Source organism: Onychomys torridus, unplaced genomic scaffold (assembly GCF_903995425.1).
Source record: "Onychomys torridus unplaced genomic scaffold, mOncTor1.1, whole genome shotgun sequence".
NCBI lineage: Eukaryota > Metazoa > Chordata > Mammalia > Rodentia > Cricetidae > Onychomys > Onychomys torridus.
In genome coordinates this window covers 30,586-49,736 of record NW_023412783.1, presented here as the reverse complement: position 1 = coordinate 49,736, position 19,151 = coordinate 30,586, and the positions used below count along the sequence as shown (strand labels likewise).

Genomic DNA, 19,151 nt, shown 5'->3' with positions numbered 1-19,151 from the left:
TCCTGCGGTGCAGGATCAAGGTGAAAAGGAGGACCCCGTGTAGGAACTTTGCATTTGCAAGCTGTGCCTCAGTGACTGTGTATGAGAGAATGGAAAAACTTCTCTCCTTTCTCCACACTCCCCCTAAATGTGCATTGCTTCCCAGATCCTCCAGGGATGGGAGGTGGGAAGACAATTGGGGGGTGGATTTAGCTAGGGTGACGCTTTGCTCACGTGACTGGCTTGGTGCCCACGTGGGCACCAGCCCCCGCTCCAGCTAGTCCTGCTGCGGCTACCTGTACCCAGCACCCGCATTCACGCAGCACCATTTCCTTGAGCTGTCCTGGTTACTGTGAGCCCCGAGAAGGCGCACAGGCCTGTCGCGGGTTTCCTCAGGTCAGTACGGCAAGGCTGGCTCTGCCAGCAAAGGCTGACAAGGGTGGTGAGGGTGGCAGCTAGAACCAGCAGTAGCGGGAGGGGAGGGGGAAGGAATCAGGGAGATTGGTGAGGAGGGGACAGGCAGGCGGGGCGGGAAAAGGGAGGAAGGAGGACCCCGCAGCAGGCTCTCTTCCCTCACCCCACTCCTGATCCGTTTTAGAGCGGGGAGGGGGGATGAGGGGGCCCGCAGTGCGACGGGGAGACGCAGATGTTCCGAAGTGATCCGCTCGCACTCCAGGCTATGAAGACAAACTGACCCGGACCAAAGAGATGGTGGGGGGTGGGGCAGGCTGCCTCCAGCGTCGGAGGGGAGAGCACAGAGTAAAACTGAGTTTGGGGAGCATCCCGATGTGATGCCCAAGGCCTGAAAAGAAATGGCGGCTGGGGTATACGGGGCGGGGGGGGGGGTGACGGAGAAAAAGGTTGGGTGATGAGCATGGCCGCAGGACAGGTTCCCAGTCCCTGTGCATCCACTGACCACGCAGCCCCTGCCCCTGTGTCCTGTCTGTAGGTCTGCACCTCTGTTGTTCCCAGCGCGTTGTGACATCTGAAAAGGAGGATCGACCTGCCCAGGATCCCTGCAGGTCAGTGGATAGTGGCAACGTGGGCAGAGGCACGGGCAGGATTTGGGACCCCACCGCCAGTCCCCTCCCAAGCTATCCCATGCAACACACCACAGAGCTTGCTGCGCTGAAGGAGCACCCAGTAGGTGGAGAAGGTGGCGGGACCTGTCACAGCATAGCTGTCTCAAGGGTGGAGGAGGGGTGCAGGCAGAAGCACACTTGGAGGGCTGGGACAGCCACGCGGACCCCACGAAAGGGCCAGATGTAAAGACAGGTGTTAATGAGCCTGTATTCTGCCCGGTGTCTCAGGCTCTCACATCTCTTCTTTGCTTCCCATTTCCCCACCTTTACCCTCAGGACAGGAAAAGGAGGGAAATCTTGACATGGAAGAACTCCGCGGTGAAAACGAAGGGAAGCTGGAAAAGGAGGGAAAGCCGGAAGATGAAGTAGAGTCTGAAGATGAAGAAAAGTCAGACGGGGAAGAGAAGCCAGACAAGAAAGGGAAGCCAGCACGCCAGGGGAAGCTAGGGGAGGGGGCAAAGCCAGATGAGCAGGGACAGCCACAAGATGAGGGCAAGTCAGAAAAGCAGGGCAAGTCTGAAGGGGAGGGCAAGCGCCAAGGGGAGGGCAAGCAGGATTCCCAGGCCAAGCCAGCCAGCGAGGCGCGAGCCGCAGAAAAGCGCCCTGCTGAAGATTACGTGCCCCGGAAAGCAAAACGAAAAACAGACAGGGGGACAGACGATTCTCCCAAGAACTCCCAGGAGGACTTACAGGACAGGCATGTAAGCAGTGAGGAGATGATGAGAGAGTGTACAGATATGACAAGGGCGCAGGAAGAGCTGAGGAAGAGGCAGAAAGTGGGAGGTTTTCACTGGATGCCAAGAGATGCACAGGATGCGCTAGTCCCCAGGGGCCAGCGGGGAGTCAGGGGAGTGAGGGGCGGAGGCAGGGGCCAGAGGGGCCTACATGACATCCCATACCTTTAATGCCTTTGGCCTTCGATTCTGATTTCTCAGATCAGAAAGAACACCGCTGGCTCTGCTTTCCCTGGTAGATACTTGCCAGGCCCTGTGCTTTAACCTTCAGCCGAAACTCTGCTTTAGGTATCACTGTCCTTTTGACCCAACTACAGTGTTCTCTGTCTTTTAGTACAGGATTTTCACCCATGTGCATGAAAAATATGTTCATGGTACACTGTAAAACTGAATAAAGAAAACAGTTTGCAGAACCACAGATACAGTGTCAGTTTGGTTTTGTAAGAATGTAAATTGGTTTGCATAATACATCTGTGCACAAAGAAAACTATGAAAGTGTGTACACTAAACAGTTAGCAATGGCTATTCATGCAAGACAAACATAAATAGGTCTCACACGTACTCAAAACTTAGTTGTATGGCCTACAGTTGGGGATGTCTCAGTTATCCCTCGACTGTGTGCCCATGCTGGGTCACTCCTAACATTGTCAGTGGACATTTCTGTCACTACCCTGTGTCTCCCACTCTATGTCTCTCTACATGTGTCCCTTTTATGGTTGTCTGTGGCCTTCCTTACATCCTTCTTTTCTTGACTCAGTTATCTCTCTGTTTTCCTAAAGAATATGGACTACATATTCCACAATATGTTTAAAACTAAAATATGACAATAATACATGATAAGCAATTGAATGGTGAATTGTTTTGTTTGAATGAGCTTACAAAGGCAATGGCACTTTAAATGTCTGTTGTTAGAACATAAAATTGATAAAGTTCATGTTACCTCTGCTACAGCTCAAATAATCAATGTGTCACTCTAACAGGTCCCTTAGTATAAAACAGTCTTGAAATGGGTGCAGCATTTGCCTCATAATACTTCCTAGTGGGTCAAATAATATGCTAGAGAAATGAGCTGCGTTGTGGCCTGCCCCAAACCCAAGCAGGCATTCAAGAAGGAATACCTCCTATATCATGCCCATACAGTAGCAGGAGTGTTGATAGAATCTAACACTTCGGAGAAAGGTCAGATAGCTCTCATATATGCCCAGGCACAAGTCCAGGCAGCAGAAAGGTAAGGACTAAGAATATCAAGATGTCTGTTGGGCACTGTGACCTTTCTCCTGGGCCCAGTACTATGTAGTGGCAGAGGCTTTAAGTTGCTACTCACTTCTCAAGTCACTGGTGAGTCACTGTTCACCTATCCTTTCCTGATACACAAGTGAATAAAACCTTATTCTCCCTTTGGAGTGCTGTCATCAGTTACCTGTGTATATGCCCTTAGCTTGGACCTTCATATATGCCTTTTAGATACTTTTGTCTAAGAAAATGATCATTTGTGTATGTTTCATTGATTTGTGTGTTTTTATAAACATAACTATTATCATCACTAACTTTATATAATACAGGCTACACCTGGAAAAATACCTATAACCGTTATGTTGTTTTTTAGGTTGAATATGTCACATGCAAATTTTCTTCCCTAGTTTGAGTTTACTCTCAAGAAACTCTCATAGAACCTTACCTTAGCACATCAGCAGACCAATCAACATTTTTGTGTTTTCAGTCCTTAGTAGAAATCACAGAGTCCATGAACCAGATCATCAGTATCACCTGAGAGGTAAGTAGAAACAAACCAAGAATCTCAGGCTCTATCTCATTTGAATTAGAACTGTTTTTTTAATTCATTAATATAATGCTTTCATAAATATAAATTATTTTAACAAGATCTCAACAGAAGTTCCTTTACCCTTAATGTTTGAGGAAAAAACTGTTTATGGGAGTTTCATGAGTCTTTCCATTGCATGGAATATAAGTCTGAAAGTATAAATATATGCACTAGGCAAGATACACACCACAGATAATAGTTATCCTTCCCTAAAGCAAGTTAGATCTTAAAATCAATAGCTTAAGACCTACAGAGCTTTTTGATTATATACACTAAAATGATGAAATCAGAAATACTTGATTGCATTGCAAGTAAGGTGAATATAATTTTATGAGATTTGTGTTTGAATATTTATGTGTGTATGTGCACTATGAGTTCTGATGAAGAATTTTTAACTTTAGTTCGTAAATAAAAATGTGGAGAAACATGCATCGAACCTAAAGCATAGCCCATTCATTTCATATTCATATTTCTAGGACCTAATACAAATACCTGATATGTATTAGGTACTTGGCAAAAATGTAAATGATGACTAAGTCAGGAACCACCAATTATTATCCAAACTTAGCCTATGAATTTGTAACTAAATTTGAACAAATAAATTATCTACTGGGGTTTAATTATGGCCTCAAAAGGACTGGGGAGTCACGAGCATTGCAGGCTCAACAGGAAGTGCTATAGCACACTGTCAAAGATGCCATTTGTTTTGTTTTGTTTTTTCAAGACAGGGTTTCTCTGTGTAATTTTGCACCTTTCCTGGAACTCGCTTTTTTAAATTTTTTAATGTTTTTATCTATCCTTTGAAATTATCATACATATACACAATGTACTTTTATCCTATCCACGTTTACCTTACCTCCATCGAGCTTCTTCTTTTTTTCATTTTTCTTTATTAAGAAATTTTCTACTCACTCCACATGCTATGCACAGATCCCCCCTCCTCCTTCCACCCCCAGCCCTCCTTCCTAAGCCACCCTGGATCCCCACATCCCCAAAACCGAGGTCTCCCGTGGGGTGTCAGCAGAGCCCAGCACACTGAGCCTAGGCAGGTCCAAGCCCCTTCCCACTGCACCAAGGCTGTTCAGGGTGTCACAACACAGACACCGGATTCCAGAAGCCTGCCCATGCATCAGGGACAGATCCCGATGCCCCTTCCTGGGTGCCCCTCAAACAATTCCTGGAACTCACTTTCTAGACCAGGCTGGCCTCAAACTTGCAGAGATCCACCTGGCTCTGCCTCCCGAGTGCTGGGATTAAAGGGGTGCAACACCACCACCCGGCTAAAGATGCCATTATTAAAGAATACACATTTATCCCCCATCTCCTACCCTCCAGTGCCCACTCCTCATCCCCAGTTTACTCATGGAGATCTCATCTATTTCCCTTTCCCAGGGAGATCCAGGCATCCCTCTTTGGGTCCTTCTTGTTAGCTAGCTTCTCTGGAGCTGTGGGCTGTAGTCTTGTTATCCTTTGCTTTACATCTTGTATCAATTTATGAGTGAGTACATATCATGTTTGTCGCTGAGTCTGAGTTATCTCACTCAGGATATTTTCTAGTTCCATCCATTTGCCTGCAAATTTCATTATGTCATTGTTTTTCACTGCTGAGTAGTACTCCATTGTGTATATTACCAAATTATCTTAATTCATTCTTTGGTTGAGGGGCATCTAGGTTGTTTCAGGTTATTATGAATAATGCTGATATGAACATAGTTGAGCATGTGTCCCTGTGGTATGACTGCATATTCCTTGGTGGTTTAGCTGGGTCTTGAGAATGATTGATTCCCAATTTTCTGAGGAACCGACATACTGATTTCCAAAGTGTCAGTGTAAGTTTGCACTCCCACCAACAGTGTTCCCCTTGCTCCACATCCTCTCCAACATAAGCTGTTTTCAGTGAAGAAGATGGTCAAGCTGGAACAGGAATGGAGTTGGAGAACAATGAAAGAGATATCACGATATAGGGGCAATGAAAGAAATACCATGATAAAGGGAGACATCACAAGGATAGGAAGAAACCAGGTGCCAGGGAATTTCCCAAGAATCCCCAAGGATGACCCGAACTTAGACTACTAGCAATAATAGAGAGGGTGCCTGAACTATCTTACCCCAGTAATCAGATTGGTGAATACCCTAACTGTCATCATAGAGCCTTTTTCCAGTAACTGATGGAAGCAGAAGCAGAAATCCACAGCCAAACATCAGACAGAGCTCCAAAAGTCCAGTCAAAGAGAGGGAAGAGGGATTCTATGAGCAAGGCATCAGGATCATGAGGGGAAACCTACAGAGACAACCGAACCAAACTAGTGGGAACTCATGAAATTAAGATCAACAGCTGTGGAGCCTGCATGAGACTGGACTAGGGCCTCTGCATAGCAAGACAATTATGTAGCTTGATCTGCTTAAGGGCCCCCTGGCAGTAGAATCAGAATCCATCTCTGGCGCATGAGTGGGCTTTTTGGAGCCCACTACCTATGATGGGACACATCGCACAGCCTTGAGGGAGGGGGAGGGTCTTGGACCTGCCTCTACTAATTGTATCTCCCATTGGGAGGACTCACCTTCTTGTAGGAGGGAATAGGGGGTGGGTTGGGACAGGAAGGCTGGAGAGGCAGGAGGAGTGAAGAGGGGGATCTTTGATTGGTATGTAGAATGAATTTTTAAAAATTCTTAATAAAAAAAGACACTAAAAAATACACATTCATTAACTCAAAGGAGAGCTCCTAGACTTAGTGAGTAGAATTTTTCGGTCCCCAAAATACAAGTGAAACAAACAACTAAGAAATGTGTGACACATTTCTATTCAGTGACACAATGGCAGCTTCTGTGTATGCCACAGGAACACAGGTTCACAAAGGAACAAAACCGTGACTGGCAGAGTGAAAGTCTGGGAAATGGAGGTGCTGGGTTGTAAAAGTAAAAAAAAAAAAAAAAAAAAAAAAGTAAAGCATATACCTAGAGATGATTTTTCTCTACTTAGATTAAGGGGATTAACTTGGATTTCAGTGACTACATATGTCATATTGGTTTCGTACCTGGGCCCCAGAAAATTTCCAGTTTGGAATGACATCCAGAGCAAGTAAAAAATCTACATTAAATTCAGACTTCATGAGTATGCATATTCAGTTATATTGAGTAAATATTAATTAGAATCTATCAAGTCTTAGAAAGTATAGTTAGACTACATATGCTGGGGTTTTAGAGCATAGGGTTCTTTAGAGTAACAGAACTTACAGAATGGATATCTATATATCTATATATAGAGATATATACAGATATTCATATATATGCATACATACACACATATGGGATTTATTAGAATAACTTACAGGTTGTGGTCTAGCTAATCCAACAACAGCTGCCTATGTATGGAAGGTACAAAAATCCAGAAACTAGCTGAATGTCTCAGCTAGTCTTCTGTATATGCTGGAATCTGGTCTTAAATATATGCCAGAACCTGAAGAAGTAGACTCTAATTTCAGTGAAGGAATGAACTTGATAATGAGGGAAAGAGAAAACAGGCAAAGAAAGCAAGCTTCCTTCTTCCATGTCTTTATATAGCAGTGGTTCTCAATCTGTAGGTCATGACCTCTTTGGGGGTCAAATGACCCTTTCACAGGGGTCATCTAAGACCATCAGAAAGCACAGACATTTGCATTACAATTTATAACAGTAACAAAACTACAATTATGAAGTAATATTGAAAATAATTTTATGTCACCACAGCATGAGGAACTATATTAAAAGATCACAGCATTAGGAAGATGGAGAACCACTGTTATATAGACTTCCAGGAGAAGGTGTGGCCAAGATTACAGGGGTTTTCCCATCTCAAGACATAGTTGGATTAAAGGTTTGTCGTCCCCCTCAAAGATTCAGATTAGAAGTGGACATTCCCACTTAAAATGATATAATTAAGCAAAAAAAAATGCCTCACAGGGCTGCCCAGCCATTTTTGGGTTTTAGTTAATTCCATGGGTAGTCAAGTTGATGACCAAGATTAGCCAGCACACACAGGTATATTATGAAAAATGCAGTTTAATTAAACTCCTTTGATGTACATTCCTGCTATTTCACTGTCTGTTCCTCAGCTTACATGTCTTAGTTTGAATTTAGAATGTCCCCCTAAGTCCCATGTGGTAAAGGCTTAGTCCTCAGAATAACACTATTGGTGAGGGAGTGGAGCCTTCTTAGGAAGGATTCTTATAAGAGTGTATGTCTGGTCCCATCAAGCTGTCTCTAGCTTCCTGTTTGATATATGTTCACTTGTTCCTCAATACATTCCTACCACTATCATCCACACAACAGAGAAAGTTGTGTCAATGAAGGCATCATGCTTTTGGAAGTAAACAATTAGCTACTTTATTTTTTAAAATACTTTATCTTGGGTTAGCACTGTAGTGATAAAATCTGTCTAATAAATATGTGGAGTATCTCTGATATCTATTAGTGTAGCCAAGAAGTGCATAGCAAGAAACAGGATCTGTAACAACAATTCTCCAAATCCTAGCCAAAGTGGTTCTGTCTTTTAGTAAGCAGTCATTTAGCTGCTCTACTTGCCAGAATGAGACCAGCAGAGTCCCTGACAAGGCCAAGGACAAAGTATTCATAAAGACACCTTTCCCAGAGTTTATCTCTGTATTACAATGTTTAAAGCTACAGACACCTCTATTGAACCCAGATTTACACAAATTCAATTGGAGAGCTAAAACCACACAAACTGGAAACTTTGTAGGTTTAGGGTATATTGGTTGTATAACCCCTCCTACAAGAGAGAGCTGATAGCTGTGTCCAGGGAAACTTTCCCACATAAGGAAGAATTTATAACGAGAAAAAGAATAAGTCACAAGTTGGTATATACATAATGATTGTGGGTTATGGCATGCAAGTAAGAAAGTGTTCTGTATTCATGCTGTTATCCCCAACATTGCTTTCTGATTGAAAGAGTGGTGTAAGTAATGGGACCTTACCATGCTATTTTGTGTTTTTCTAATGCTTTCTTTAGCATTCTTTTACCTCCTAAGCCTCAGGACCAGGCCACATTCAGATGGAATAGGTATCAATAAACCTCTAGAGTACATCTCCAAGGTTACCCAAAGAATCCTACCATTGTATACTATAATCCATGGGGTAACACCACAGAAGATTGTTTTGTTATCCTGCCCACCCATTGTAAAAATTGGTTTAAAATACATATGATATCATTCCCAACTGCAGGTGTCTACCAGGTTTAGAAAAATATCTGCAAGATATGTAATTACACCTAAATATTTAAGAGTTGGACATGGGCAAAATATTTTCATTGAATAAAACCTAAAAATATCATTGAATTCCCCAGTAACCTCTAACAAATAATGTAAAGAATATATAGCTATTTGGGACTTCCAGGGTATTTGTGAATTTTATACCCCAGTCTTTTCAAATTGCCCATCCCTTATATAGCTTTGTGGAGGTGGGACGTGGGACTGGACAAACATATTCAAGAGCCTTCTGATGCAACTAAGATCCTTGTGAGGCAGGCCAAGGACAGTGTGCTCCAGTCTAGTAGTACCTGATCATTTTAGAAGTTAGTAAGATCTCTAACAGCCACAGCTGAGGGCTGTAGCAAAAACAGCTTGAACAGACACTAAGGGAGTAGAAGCTTAGAGCAAGAATTGCTAGCCATACATAAGTCCCTGAACTTGGAGCAGATAAACCCCGTCACTGTTCAGTTAGTAATAACAGAATATCCAATAAAGGGATGAGCTGAAGGCCTTTTAACTAAGTCCCTTTCTGGAATGGCATAAACGCAGACCCTACAAAGGCAGTACAAGTACTTAAAACAAGAGATAATTAGATTGAAGTAATGGCACTTTGCAGAAGTTGAAGAAATGCTTGTCAAAGCCTTAAGCTGTTCAATAAAAAAATCTTGATGACAGGGCAGGCTACATCCCTGTGATTTGTTGGCTACAGAGGCATCTGATGTGACTCCCTCAGCACTGTGGAAGGCAGTGGTTCTCAACCTTCCCAATGCTGTGACTATTTAATACAGTCCCTCATGTTGTGGGGCCCCCCAACTATAAAATTATTTTTGTTGTTACTTCATAACTGTAATTTTACTACTGTTAAGAATTATAAATATCAGATATACAGGATATCTGATATGTGACCTCTGTGAAAGGGTCACTTGACCCCCCCCCAATGGGTCATGACCCACAGGTTCGAAACTACTAATATAAGTTGTTGACACTCCAGTTAGTTTTATAGCTGAACTGAGTTCTAAGTCTCTGTTACTGAAGAAATCATATGCTTTGATTGCTGAACATGAGGGAATTAATCTGAGACTGACCTGGAAATTCTCACCACAGTGGCCAGGATTTGTAGTGGTCACTGGATACCTGACATCTTGGGGTGAATTGTTACCAATGGCCTTGTTCATCCTGTTTGTTACATTTGGAGTACATCCTGCAAATGTGCCCTCAATGCAACAGTTACACAATTAGTATGTGGCTGTAAACCACACTGTGATTGGATCCTATGCCTGCTACACAGAAGGGAACCCAGGTTTGAAACTGTAATAAAGAGCAAAAAAAGCTTGTGGCTAGGGAAGACATTCATAGGCCCTGAAGGCCTTATCTATGCTTACTCAGTGTGGCAATCTGTATGTGATATGGTTGGGCTGGGCAGTAGACTCCAACTTTGCCTATTTCCCTGTCCATGCTGACATTGCCCACTGACCTTCAGAAATTCTGTGTAGGTCACTCCTTTTCATGTATCACTGCACTTTGGGAACAACAGAGGCAGAGAACTGCAGACAGGGCACAAAAGCAGGAGCTGAGCTATCTGTGAAACTTTGTATCTACCCTTAATCCAGGCTCTGGCCACCCAACTGTTTCCTTTGCTTCCAACCCCAGTCCCATGGAACCCTGTATTTCTTTTTCCTTAAAATTTGGTGAAGTTTTTTTTTTTTTTTTTTTTTTTTTTTTTTTAGAATTTCATGCATCATTTCTGCTCTGTGTATCCCTCCTCTATGTCCTACCATAACCCCCTTTCTCTCAATTTCATGAGCTCTTCTTTATTTCCTTTTTACACACATCAGTTCCAATTTGTGCTGACCATGTATTCTTGGATGTGTTGCCTTCCAGTGGAGTATGATAGATTTACTATAGGCCAAACCCTTCAAGAAAACTGACTCTCCTTCTCCTAGTAGCTATCAATTGCTAATAGCCCAATTTAACCCTTCCTGTTCTACTATTCCCCTTCAGGCCTTTATACAACTAAATTCTGTCTCCACTCCCTGAAAGTGCTCTAACACCTTGTCCTTTTACTAATTTCTTTTTCCCCTTTTTATTTCATAATTTAATTTAATTTTACATATCAGCCATGGATTCCCCTGTCCTCCCTCCTCCCACCTCCCTGCCCTCCCCCCAACCCCCTCCCATTCCCATCTTCTCTAGAGCAAGGACTCCCCTGGGTATTCAGCTCAGCATGGTAGATTCAGTCAAGGCAGGTCCAGTCCCCTCCTCCCTTCGCCCAGGCTGAGCAAAGCGTCCCTACATAGGTCCCAGGTTCCAAACAGCCACCTCATGCACTAAGGACAGGTCTCAGTCTCACTGCCTGGATGCCTCCCAAACAGTTCAAGCTAATCAATTGTCTCACTTATCCAGAGGGCCTGATCCAGTTGGGGGCTTCTCAGCTATTGGTCCATAGTTCATATGTTTCCACTAGTTTGGCTATGTGTACCTGTGCTTTTTTCAATCTTAGTCTCAACAATTCTCACTCATACAGACCCTCCTCTTTCTCACTGATTGGACTCCTGGAGCTCCACCTGGGGACTAGCTGTGGATCTCTGCATCCACTTCCATCAGTCATTAGATGAGAGCTCTACCACGATAGTTAGGGTGTTCGGCCATCCAATCACCAGAGTAGGTCAGTTCAGGCTTTCTCTCGACCAGTGCCAGTAGTCTATTGTGGAGGTATCTTTGTGGATTTCTGGGGTCCTCTCTAGCACTTTGCTTCTTCCTATTCCCATGGGGTCTTCATTTATCATGGTCTCTCTTTCCTTGTTCTCCCTCTCTGTTCTTGATCCAGCTGGGACCTCCTGTCCCCCTAAGCTCTCTTTCCCTCGACCCTTGCCCTTCATTACCCCGCCTCACATCCAGTTTGCTCATGTAGATCTCATCCATTTCTCTGTCGTTGGGCGATCCTTGTGTCTTTCTTGATTTCTACAGATAATACAAACAAAACATACATATCCGAAGATTCAAATATAACTCCACAAATGAGAGCAAGCATGCAACATTTGTCTTTCTGTGTCTTAGTTACACTACTCAGAATGATTGCTTTCAGATCCATTCATTTATTTGCAAATTTCAGAATTTCAATTTTCTTAATAGCTGAACAGTATTCCATTGTGCAAATTCACCACATTTTTATTATCAGTTCATCAGTTGATAGGCATCTAGGTTGTTTCCAATTTCTGGCTATTGTGAATAGAGCAACAATGAACATGGATGAGCAGGTATCCCTATAGTAGGATATGGAGTCCTTTGAATATATGCCTAAGGGTCAAATTGCTGGATCATAAAGTAGATCCCAGCTCCCTACAGAACAACCACAAGGATTTCTATAGTGGCTGAACCAGTTTGTATTCCCACCAGCAATGAATAAATGTTCACCCTTTCTACATCCATGCCAACATTTGTTGTTGTTGTTGTTGTTGTTTTAAATTTAATCTTAGCCATTCTGGCTATGGTAAGATAAAATGTCAAAGCAGTTTTAATTGTAATTTTCAGCCCCATCCATCTCCATTGCTGGCCTGGGTTCTCAGGCAGATACATGTGTTGATGACTGAACTGAAGAGATCTGGGACAGGCTTACCCCTCTTTGGTCTCGCTGAAACCTATTTGTCATTTGTGACTTTCTGGTGGCTAAGTGGAGCTTGTTTTGTTCCTGTGGTGAGAATCTGTCTAAAGGGTGATGTTCTAGTTTCATCTCTGCTTCCATAATAAAATATCTAGATCAAGAGCAACATAGAGGAGGAAAGGGTATTTTTCAACTTACAGTTCAAGGTTACCATCCAATATTGTGGTTAAGGTAAGGCAGTAACTCAAAGCATCACATCCACAGTGAAGGGATCATTTGTTAGTTTGCTCTCTCAATACTCAACTTGCTTTCTCCACTTTTCTTCAGTCCAGGTCCCAGCCCATGAATCAGTGCTACACACAAAGGACTGGATCTTTCTACACCATTTCACAAACAAAACAGTCCCCATGGGATAGCCCGATCTCAACAAGTTCTCTATAGAAACTCTTTTGGGAAGAATGGTGCCTACCTTGGTTTTGAGTGGTCCGTGTGAGCACTGTGTCATCAAAGAGCTTGTTGCCCAAACCCTGCCCATCCACCTCAAATCCATCTACTCTAGAGACCAAGAAGTTGTAGGTATGATAGGTTAGGGAGTGGAATTCCCCAAAATGAGAAAGAGAAGGCATGCTACCCATGGATGCATTGCACTTTGTAGTATTACCTCAGAGAATCCTTCTTAGATACCCATTATCACCAGGTATGACATTCTAATTAGAGTGTATCAAGCAATCACTTTTCAAAATCAGTGCTGCTACAAAATATGACAATCATGCCTGACAGGAATCTGAGCTGCCATTTGGATTGATGATACTCCAAGATACTTGATCTTAGCTCCTTGATTCACATGGTCTTTGTTCCTGGGTGATGTCATTCATTTTCCACTAAATGCCAATGACTGACTCATTAATATGCACCCCTATACTTTTCTGCACCACCCCAGACACTCATCTACTGAGCATTACTACATGAGTGATCCTTTCATACCTCAAAGAGTTAACCTGTAATTTTGAAGAAATGTAAATGATCACACTCAAGTCTTCAGTAATATGTACTATGAATGTAAAGAATGCAACGTAATAAAAACTTCTCATGTGTACTAAAGTGGGCTGGTAGGGGAATATTCACTACACTATTGCATGAAGTAGAGGACAAAATTATCCATATCACATTAATGCAAAATATGTGAGTAAAGATGACAAAAAATTCTTCTTCTCTGAGAAAACATTTTATTGCTATTTTGCATGGTACCTAGGTACAGTTAAAATATGAGTTGTGACAAAAAAATGTTTCTTTGCTGTTTGTTTTTGCATAACTGGAATTGAAATGTAGAGCCTTCTACATGCTAGGCAAGCAGCCCAGTCCAGATAACATTTTTAAATCATTTATTTTTTGAGAGTATAATACAGTTACATCATTCCCTTTCCTCACTTTAAACCCTCCAATACACACTTTCCTACTCTCTTTCAAATTCGTGGCCTCCTCTTTTGGATCATCCCTGAAAATACGTACATAGAAGTAATGTACAAATTGAGTAGGTTGTATTATGTAATTAGGAGAAAAGGGAGGGGAGGAGTGTAACAGATAATATTTCTTGTGGAAAAGTGAAGACTTTTATTATTGGACATATTCCTTACTGTTAAAACTCCTTTAAGTTACAGTAACTTGTTCATAAAATATAGTGGCTCTTTGTAGGCATAGGGCTTATAAGTAGTTGGTTCCTATACTTTCTAAGATCTCGCTGCTTTAAAAATGAAGAGTTACTTGGAAACTCTAGACAACTCTGTAATAACTGATCTTTTTGAACATACAGGCATGATTAATAAAGTATTCCACTTTATCCTTTCACGTCTTTTCTTTAGTGCAGTATACAGTGATAACTTTGGCTTAAACAAAGTCAAGCAAACCCACAGCTAGGGTTTCATTAGGTTTTGGAGAAGGTCACTCAGGAGAAGAAGGTCAGAATATCAGGACTGAAGAAAGATTGATAAACTGGATGTGGAACAGAAGAGGGGGCTTTGTAGCTCAGAAGGAATGACAAAATGGAGGAATTTTACTAGGAGACTTTTGTTATCCTCAAATAGCAAGACTTTGAGCCAAAATGGTATTAGGTTAGTCATGGTGTCATATCAGATCAACTAACTAGGGTGCTTCCTCCAATCCTTTGGAAAGAAATTCTAGATTCCTATTAGTGATCTGCCTGGGGCAGTGGATCAAGCAGGTGAAGGTAGCCCCAGGAGTCCCTTCTCACAGGTCCATCCTGCTTCAGCTTGTAGAGACAGTTGAAAGGAATAGTACTCTTCAGAGAGACCTCAGCCTTAATCTCATGATTTCATGCCAAAGCATAGCTCTTAATCCAAAAGTAAGAGAGACACTCTGTGGATAGGACCTGGGAGGCAGGGAAATAAAAGTATAAAGTGTTGAAGCTTGTGGTGGAATGAAGTGTCTATGAGAAAGAAGATGTAGAGAAGAAAGAAGGCTTTCAGGGCAAACGGTATCTTATGGGAAGTGGAGAAGTCATTGCTTGAAGGCTGAAATAGAGAAGGGACAGAATGCCAGCCTAAGCTATGCCAGAAACAGTGGCAGTGGCAGATTACACCCTCCACTTGCAAAATAAAAACTCATGTGTGCTCTCAGAACAGCCCCAGTTCCTGTGGTTGAGGGCATGAGGACAGCCTACCGGGCTTTGACTTCTTGGCCATGGGATTTAAATTGCAGAGAACACTAAGGGAATAGCTGAGAGAGAGGGCATCAAAGGGTAGCTTAGCATAGAAAGGGAGGCAACATGGTGATGAGCAGACACATAACTAGACAGGATTAATTTTCTGTGGAGGCATAAGAGAACAAAAACAAAAGGCTTGGTAGTTTATAAATTGAGCTCTAGAATAAAGACATATCCATGCTGATGCAGTTAGAGAAGAGAAGAGGGAAACCAAGTGGCATTTGCCATTTGTGACATTCAGTTGTCAGTGACATTTGCTTGGGTTTACAATAGGATTTCAATATCATGTTGCTTTTGGTCTTTAGAATGGGCTAAAAGGTTAAGAGGGAGACATGACAGATGTCATTAAAAATAACTTCACTAAGTTGGAAACCAAGAAAATAAAATCAAACAACAACATAATTTCTCCCTTTTATCTTTAATTGGCAAAACATTCTTTCCTTCTCAATGCAGTCCATAATGCTGAGTCTGTGAGAGAAAAACAATTTTCATTGTTGTTAACAAAAATATAAACAAAAATATTTTGTGGGTAATAGATACCAAAAGTTGTGATACAGCAACTGTTTCCTGAGTAAATAAAAATTGATGCCAATAAAGATGGTATTAAAAATTTATAGTGGAAACACAAATGTTTCACAAATACTGATACTTGAATAAGTATAAATTTTCTATAATGTTATGCAACTATTGAAAATAATGACAAGAAATTATATTTAATTACAGGAAAGAAGTTAACAAAGCATTTAGAGCTTTGTACATGGATGATACTGGTTTTGTAATTATTATGTAGAAAATAAAAAAATGTGTTGAAATATTAATTACAGTGAATTCATGTGATAGGCTTATACTTCATATTCATATTTTTATTTTATATTATCTGTTGTTCTTATTTTTCCAGATTTCTAATGCAAAATTAGAATTTTACTTTGTTAATATATAAATGTTATACAAAATAACTGGTTTCATTACAATAAAAATACCTATTACATTAAGAGAATCTCCTATGTGATAAAGGATAATTCATGCTAACTAAATGGTACATTTCAAGGGTTTGCTCAACACACTTGCTCTAGGAGACCTAGACCAAGGCTTCTCCCATCCCTCCCTAGCTGCTCAGGGAGAAGTAGATCCCTTCTTACCCTGAATGCTCCCCCAACACCTTTTATACTTCATTTTACCTATCTGCTCTTAGAGCCACACCTCTCCCATAGCCCTGAAAACAGTGAGTGAGATACAGATATTGTTACACATGTGTAATTTCCAGGACTAGATATATGGATCCTCAGTAAATATTTGCTGGGGAAAATGAATTCATTATGAAACATACAAAAAACTTGCATTTGACGGTAGTTAGTCCTGAAGACAAGGCTGAGGTGTAGATTGGTTTAGAGCCACTTTGGGATCTTCTTCTCACTTTGACAGAAAGAAATGGTTTCATTTCATACGCAGTAGCTCTCAAAGTTCCAGGCACAAATGTCAATGTTATGTCATATGAAATGATAGACTGTAGCTTGTGTTACAGTCAAAATGGATGGAGCCATTGGAACAGGTCCTGATCTGGTATGAAAATGGCTATGGAACACAGCCCTGGGCAGGTTTCAGGAAGGAGCTGGGAAAGTAGAAGAAGCCAGGCTCGTGGGAGTTCCAGCAGGGAGACATTACATTATATCTCTGCCACTGCCAAATCGTTGCTATTTAGGAAGGTATGAGTAGTTCTTACTGAAAAATAACCATTTAAGTAAAACCAAAGCAAAACAAGGAACAAGTGAAACAAATAAACCCATTCCATTAACTCAAGGTCCCTTCTATAAGCAAAAGGCAGTCCAGTTTTGTAGTGGATAGCCATCCAAGCATTGGCCTGGAAGTTCCAACCCCCATTGAGGCTTCGGTAATGGTCACGCCCACAAGGCAGGGCGGAAGAGGAAGCAGAAGACCGAGTTTCCAGAGGAGGTCTCTCTCTTGGTTCCGGGACCCTGGACGCTGGAGGTAGACCGAGCAGAGTTCTCCAGAGAACACCTCCGGACTGCGCCATACCTTTGCCAGACCCTGCAACCTACCCCTTCATTTGTAAGTTACCCCACAAAATAAACCTCCCTTTTAACTACGTGGAGTGGCCTTAATAATTTCACCAATACAGTTTTCTTTTGAACCACTTCAAGTTAAGAATGTTAGATGGAGGAGAAGCCAATGAGGTTGGATTCTAGAATATATGATTGTAGGGCTTGAAGATTCAGACCATAACAATAAATCACTGGCTGGTGGTCCTGTGAAGCCACAAAAACGGATGGTCCCTGGACCATACAACACTGGACCCCTTGTTTACATGAAGAATTCTCAGCTAGGTTTCTCATGCATACAGGGATGTGTGACTGGGATCTAGGCCCTGTACTCATGCTCCACAGTGAGGCCTCTTGGTTCTTGTCTGAGGATCCCACCCTGTACAGGTGGAAGTGGTGTTTTCAACACTTCCCTGCCAAGCTAACATGTGTTTTCCTGTTTTGTCCCCTTTGTCATATTATTTATAGAGAGATAGATAGATAGATAGATAGATATGTAATCTCTACATGCCTACCTCATCTGGGAAGGGCATTCTCAACTGTAAATACACTGGTCACAGTAATAGACATATGTGCAAATTACCCATCTATCCGTCTATTGTAGCTAAATTATTAAGTACAAATCAACTGTATTTCCAAGTAGCATATTTACTCTAAATTTTAAATCATTGCCGCCAAATATATTTGTCTTTGGATATCAAGGAAATGGTAGTTCTGTAATGAATTTAAATTCCTAATTCAGCAACTAGAATAAAAAAATGCCATTTTCCCCATTTTGCATGAAGAGCTGCCAGAAACTGAGCCTCAAAATTCCTTGAGAATTACCTTGAGGTTTCTTTTTTATTAAAGAAAATGAAGTCCAAAGCAGCTAAATGCCTTCTTTGACAATTCTGTTGCTAGTTAACAACACTGTGGAGTCAGATGATGAGGCCTTCTTGACACCAACCATGAACATCTAGAAAGGGAGAGTATGGATGAATGCTGTTAGACAATGGACCCTAAAGTAGTCAAGATGGGGAACCTTTTGGCCAGTTAGTCTTCTATGGAAACCTCTCCTATGAGTTCCTTGGAACCTCTCAAATGGACCCTTTTATGTTTCAGCTGATCTAGCAAGTAGGTGTGCCATAGAAAGACATGGATAGACATAAGGGGTCCTTTGAGCAGGACTTGGCAATTTGTTGTCTCTTCAAAGCAATATTCTTTTAAGAAATGTTCCAATAGTTATTTGGAGTGCAAAGCAAACACATCCAGGAAGAGGACTGAAGAACCACGGGCATGTATGTGATGGTACTCCCATGATGTGCGGGAATTCACTGTTGCCTCCAAGACAGCATCTCATTGCACATACTGTCCTTTAAAGTGAGCATCAAGGAACTCATCAAATTCTCCAACCTGAACAATAATCTTCACTATGGAAGTTGGCATAAGTTTGATTTTCCCCCACCTTATCACATTCTTAGGGATATTTTTGTAGTCCATATAAATTGTTATCCAGATCAGCTGTCTGTTAAGGCCAGACTTTTAATCAGATTCTGCGCCTAAGATAAAACTAGTCAAGCTATTACAATGGCTCAGTAAAGGTGCTTATCACCAAGTCTGATGATCTGCATGGTGAAGGCAATAAGTGACTCCCACAGGTTATTCACTGACCTCCACATAAGTTCCACAGCACATATATTCAAGGATACACACACACACACACACAACACTAAGTAAGTTAATATGTAGTAAATGTTTTTAAAATTCAGTTTTTCATTATGAAATCCAGAGGCAAACCACAAAGAGATGAGTCCAAAGCCTCAGAGAAGGGCTTGAATAGGTCTTTCATGAGAACAGAATGCTCACAAGAGAACCATATTCCTTGGGAGAAACTACAGGTCACTCCACATACAAAAACCTGAGTGCCCTGACAAG

The 19,151-nt window shown here is 41.8% G+C and overlaps 1 protein-coding gene across 1 annotated transcript; it reads left to right on the top strand.

Moving 5' to 3' along the window:
- The first annotated feature begins 217 nt into the window (after window positions 1-217).
- On the top strand, window positions 218-2,213 carry LOC118575875 (transcription elongation factor A protein-like 3). The gene is made up of 3 exons (XM_036176246.1): window positions 218-375; window positions 929-1,001; window positions 1,338-2,213. The coding sequence occupies exon 3, from the start codon at window positions 1,364-1,366 to the stop codon at window positions 1,964-1,966; it is 603 nt and encodes a 200-aa protein (XP_036032139.1). The 5' UTR covers window positions 218-375; window positions 929-1,001; window positions 1,338-1,363; the 3' UTR covers window positions 1,967-2,213.
- The last annotated feature ends 16,938 nt before the right edge of the window (window positions 2,214-19,151 follow it).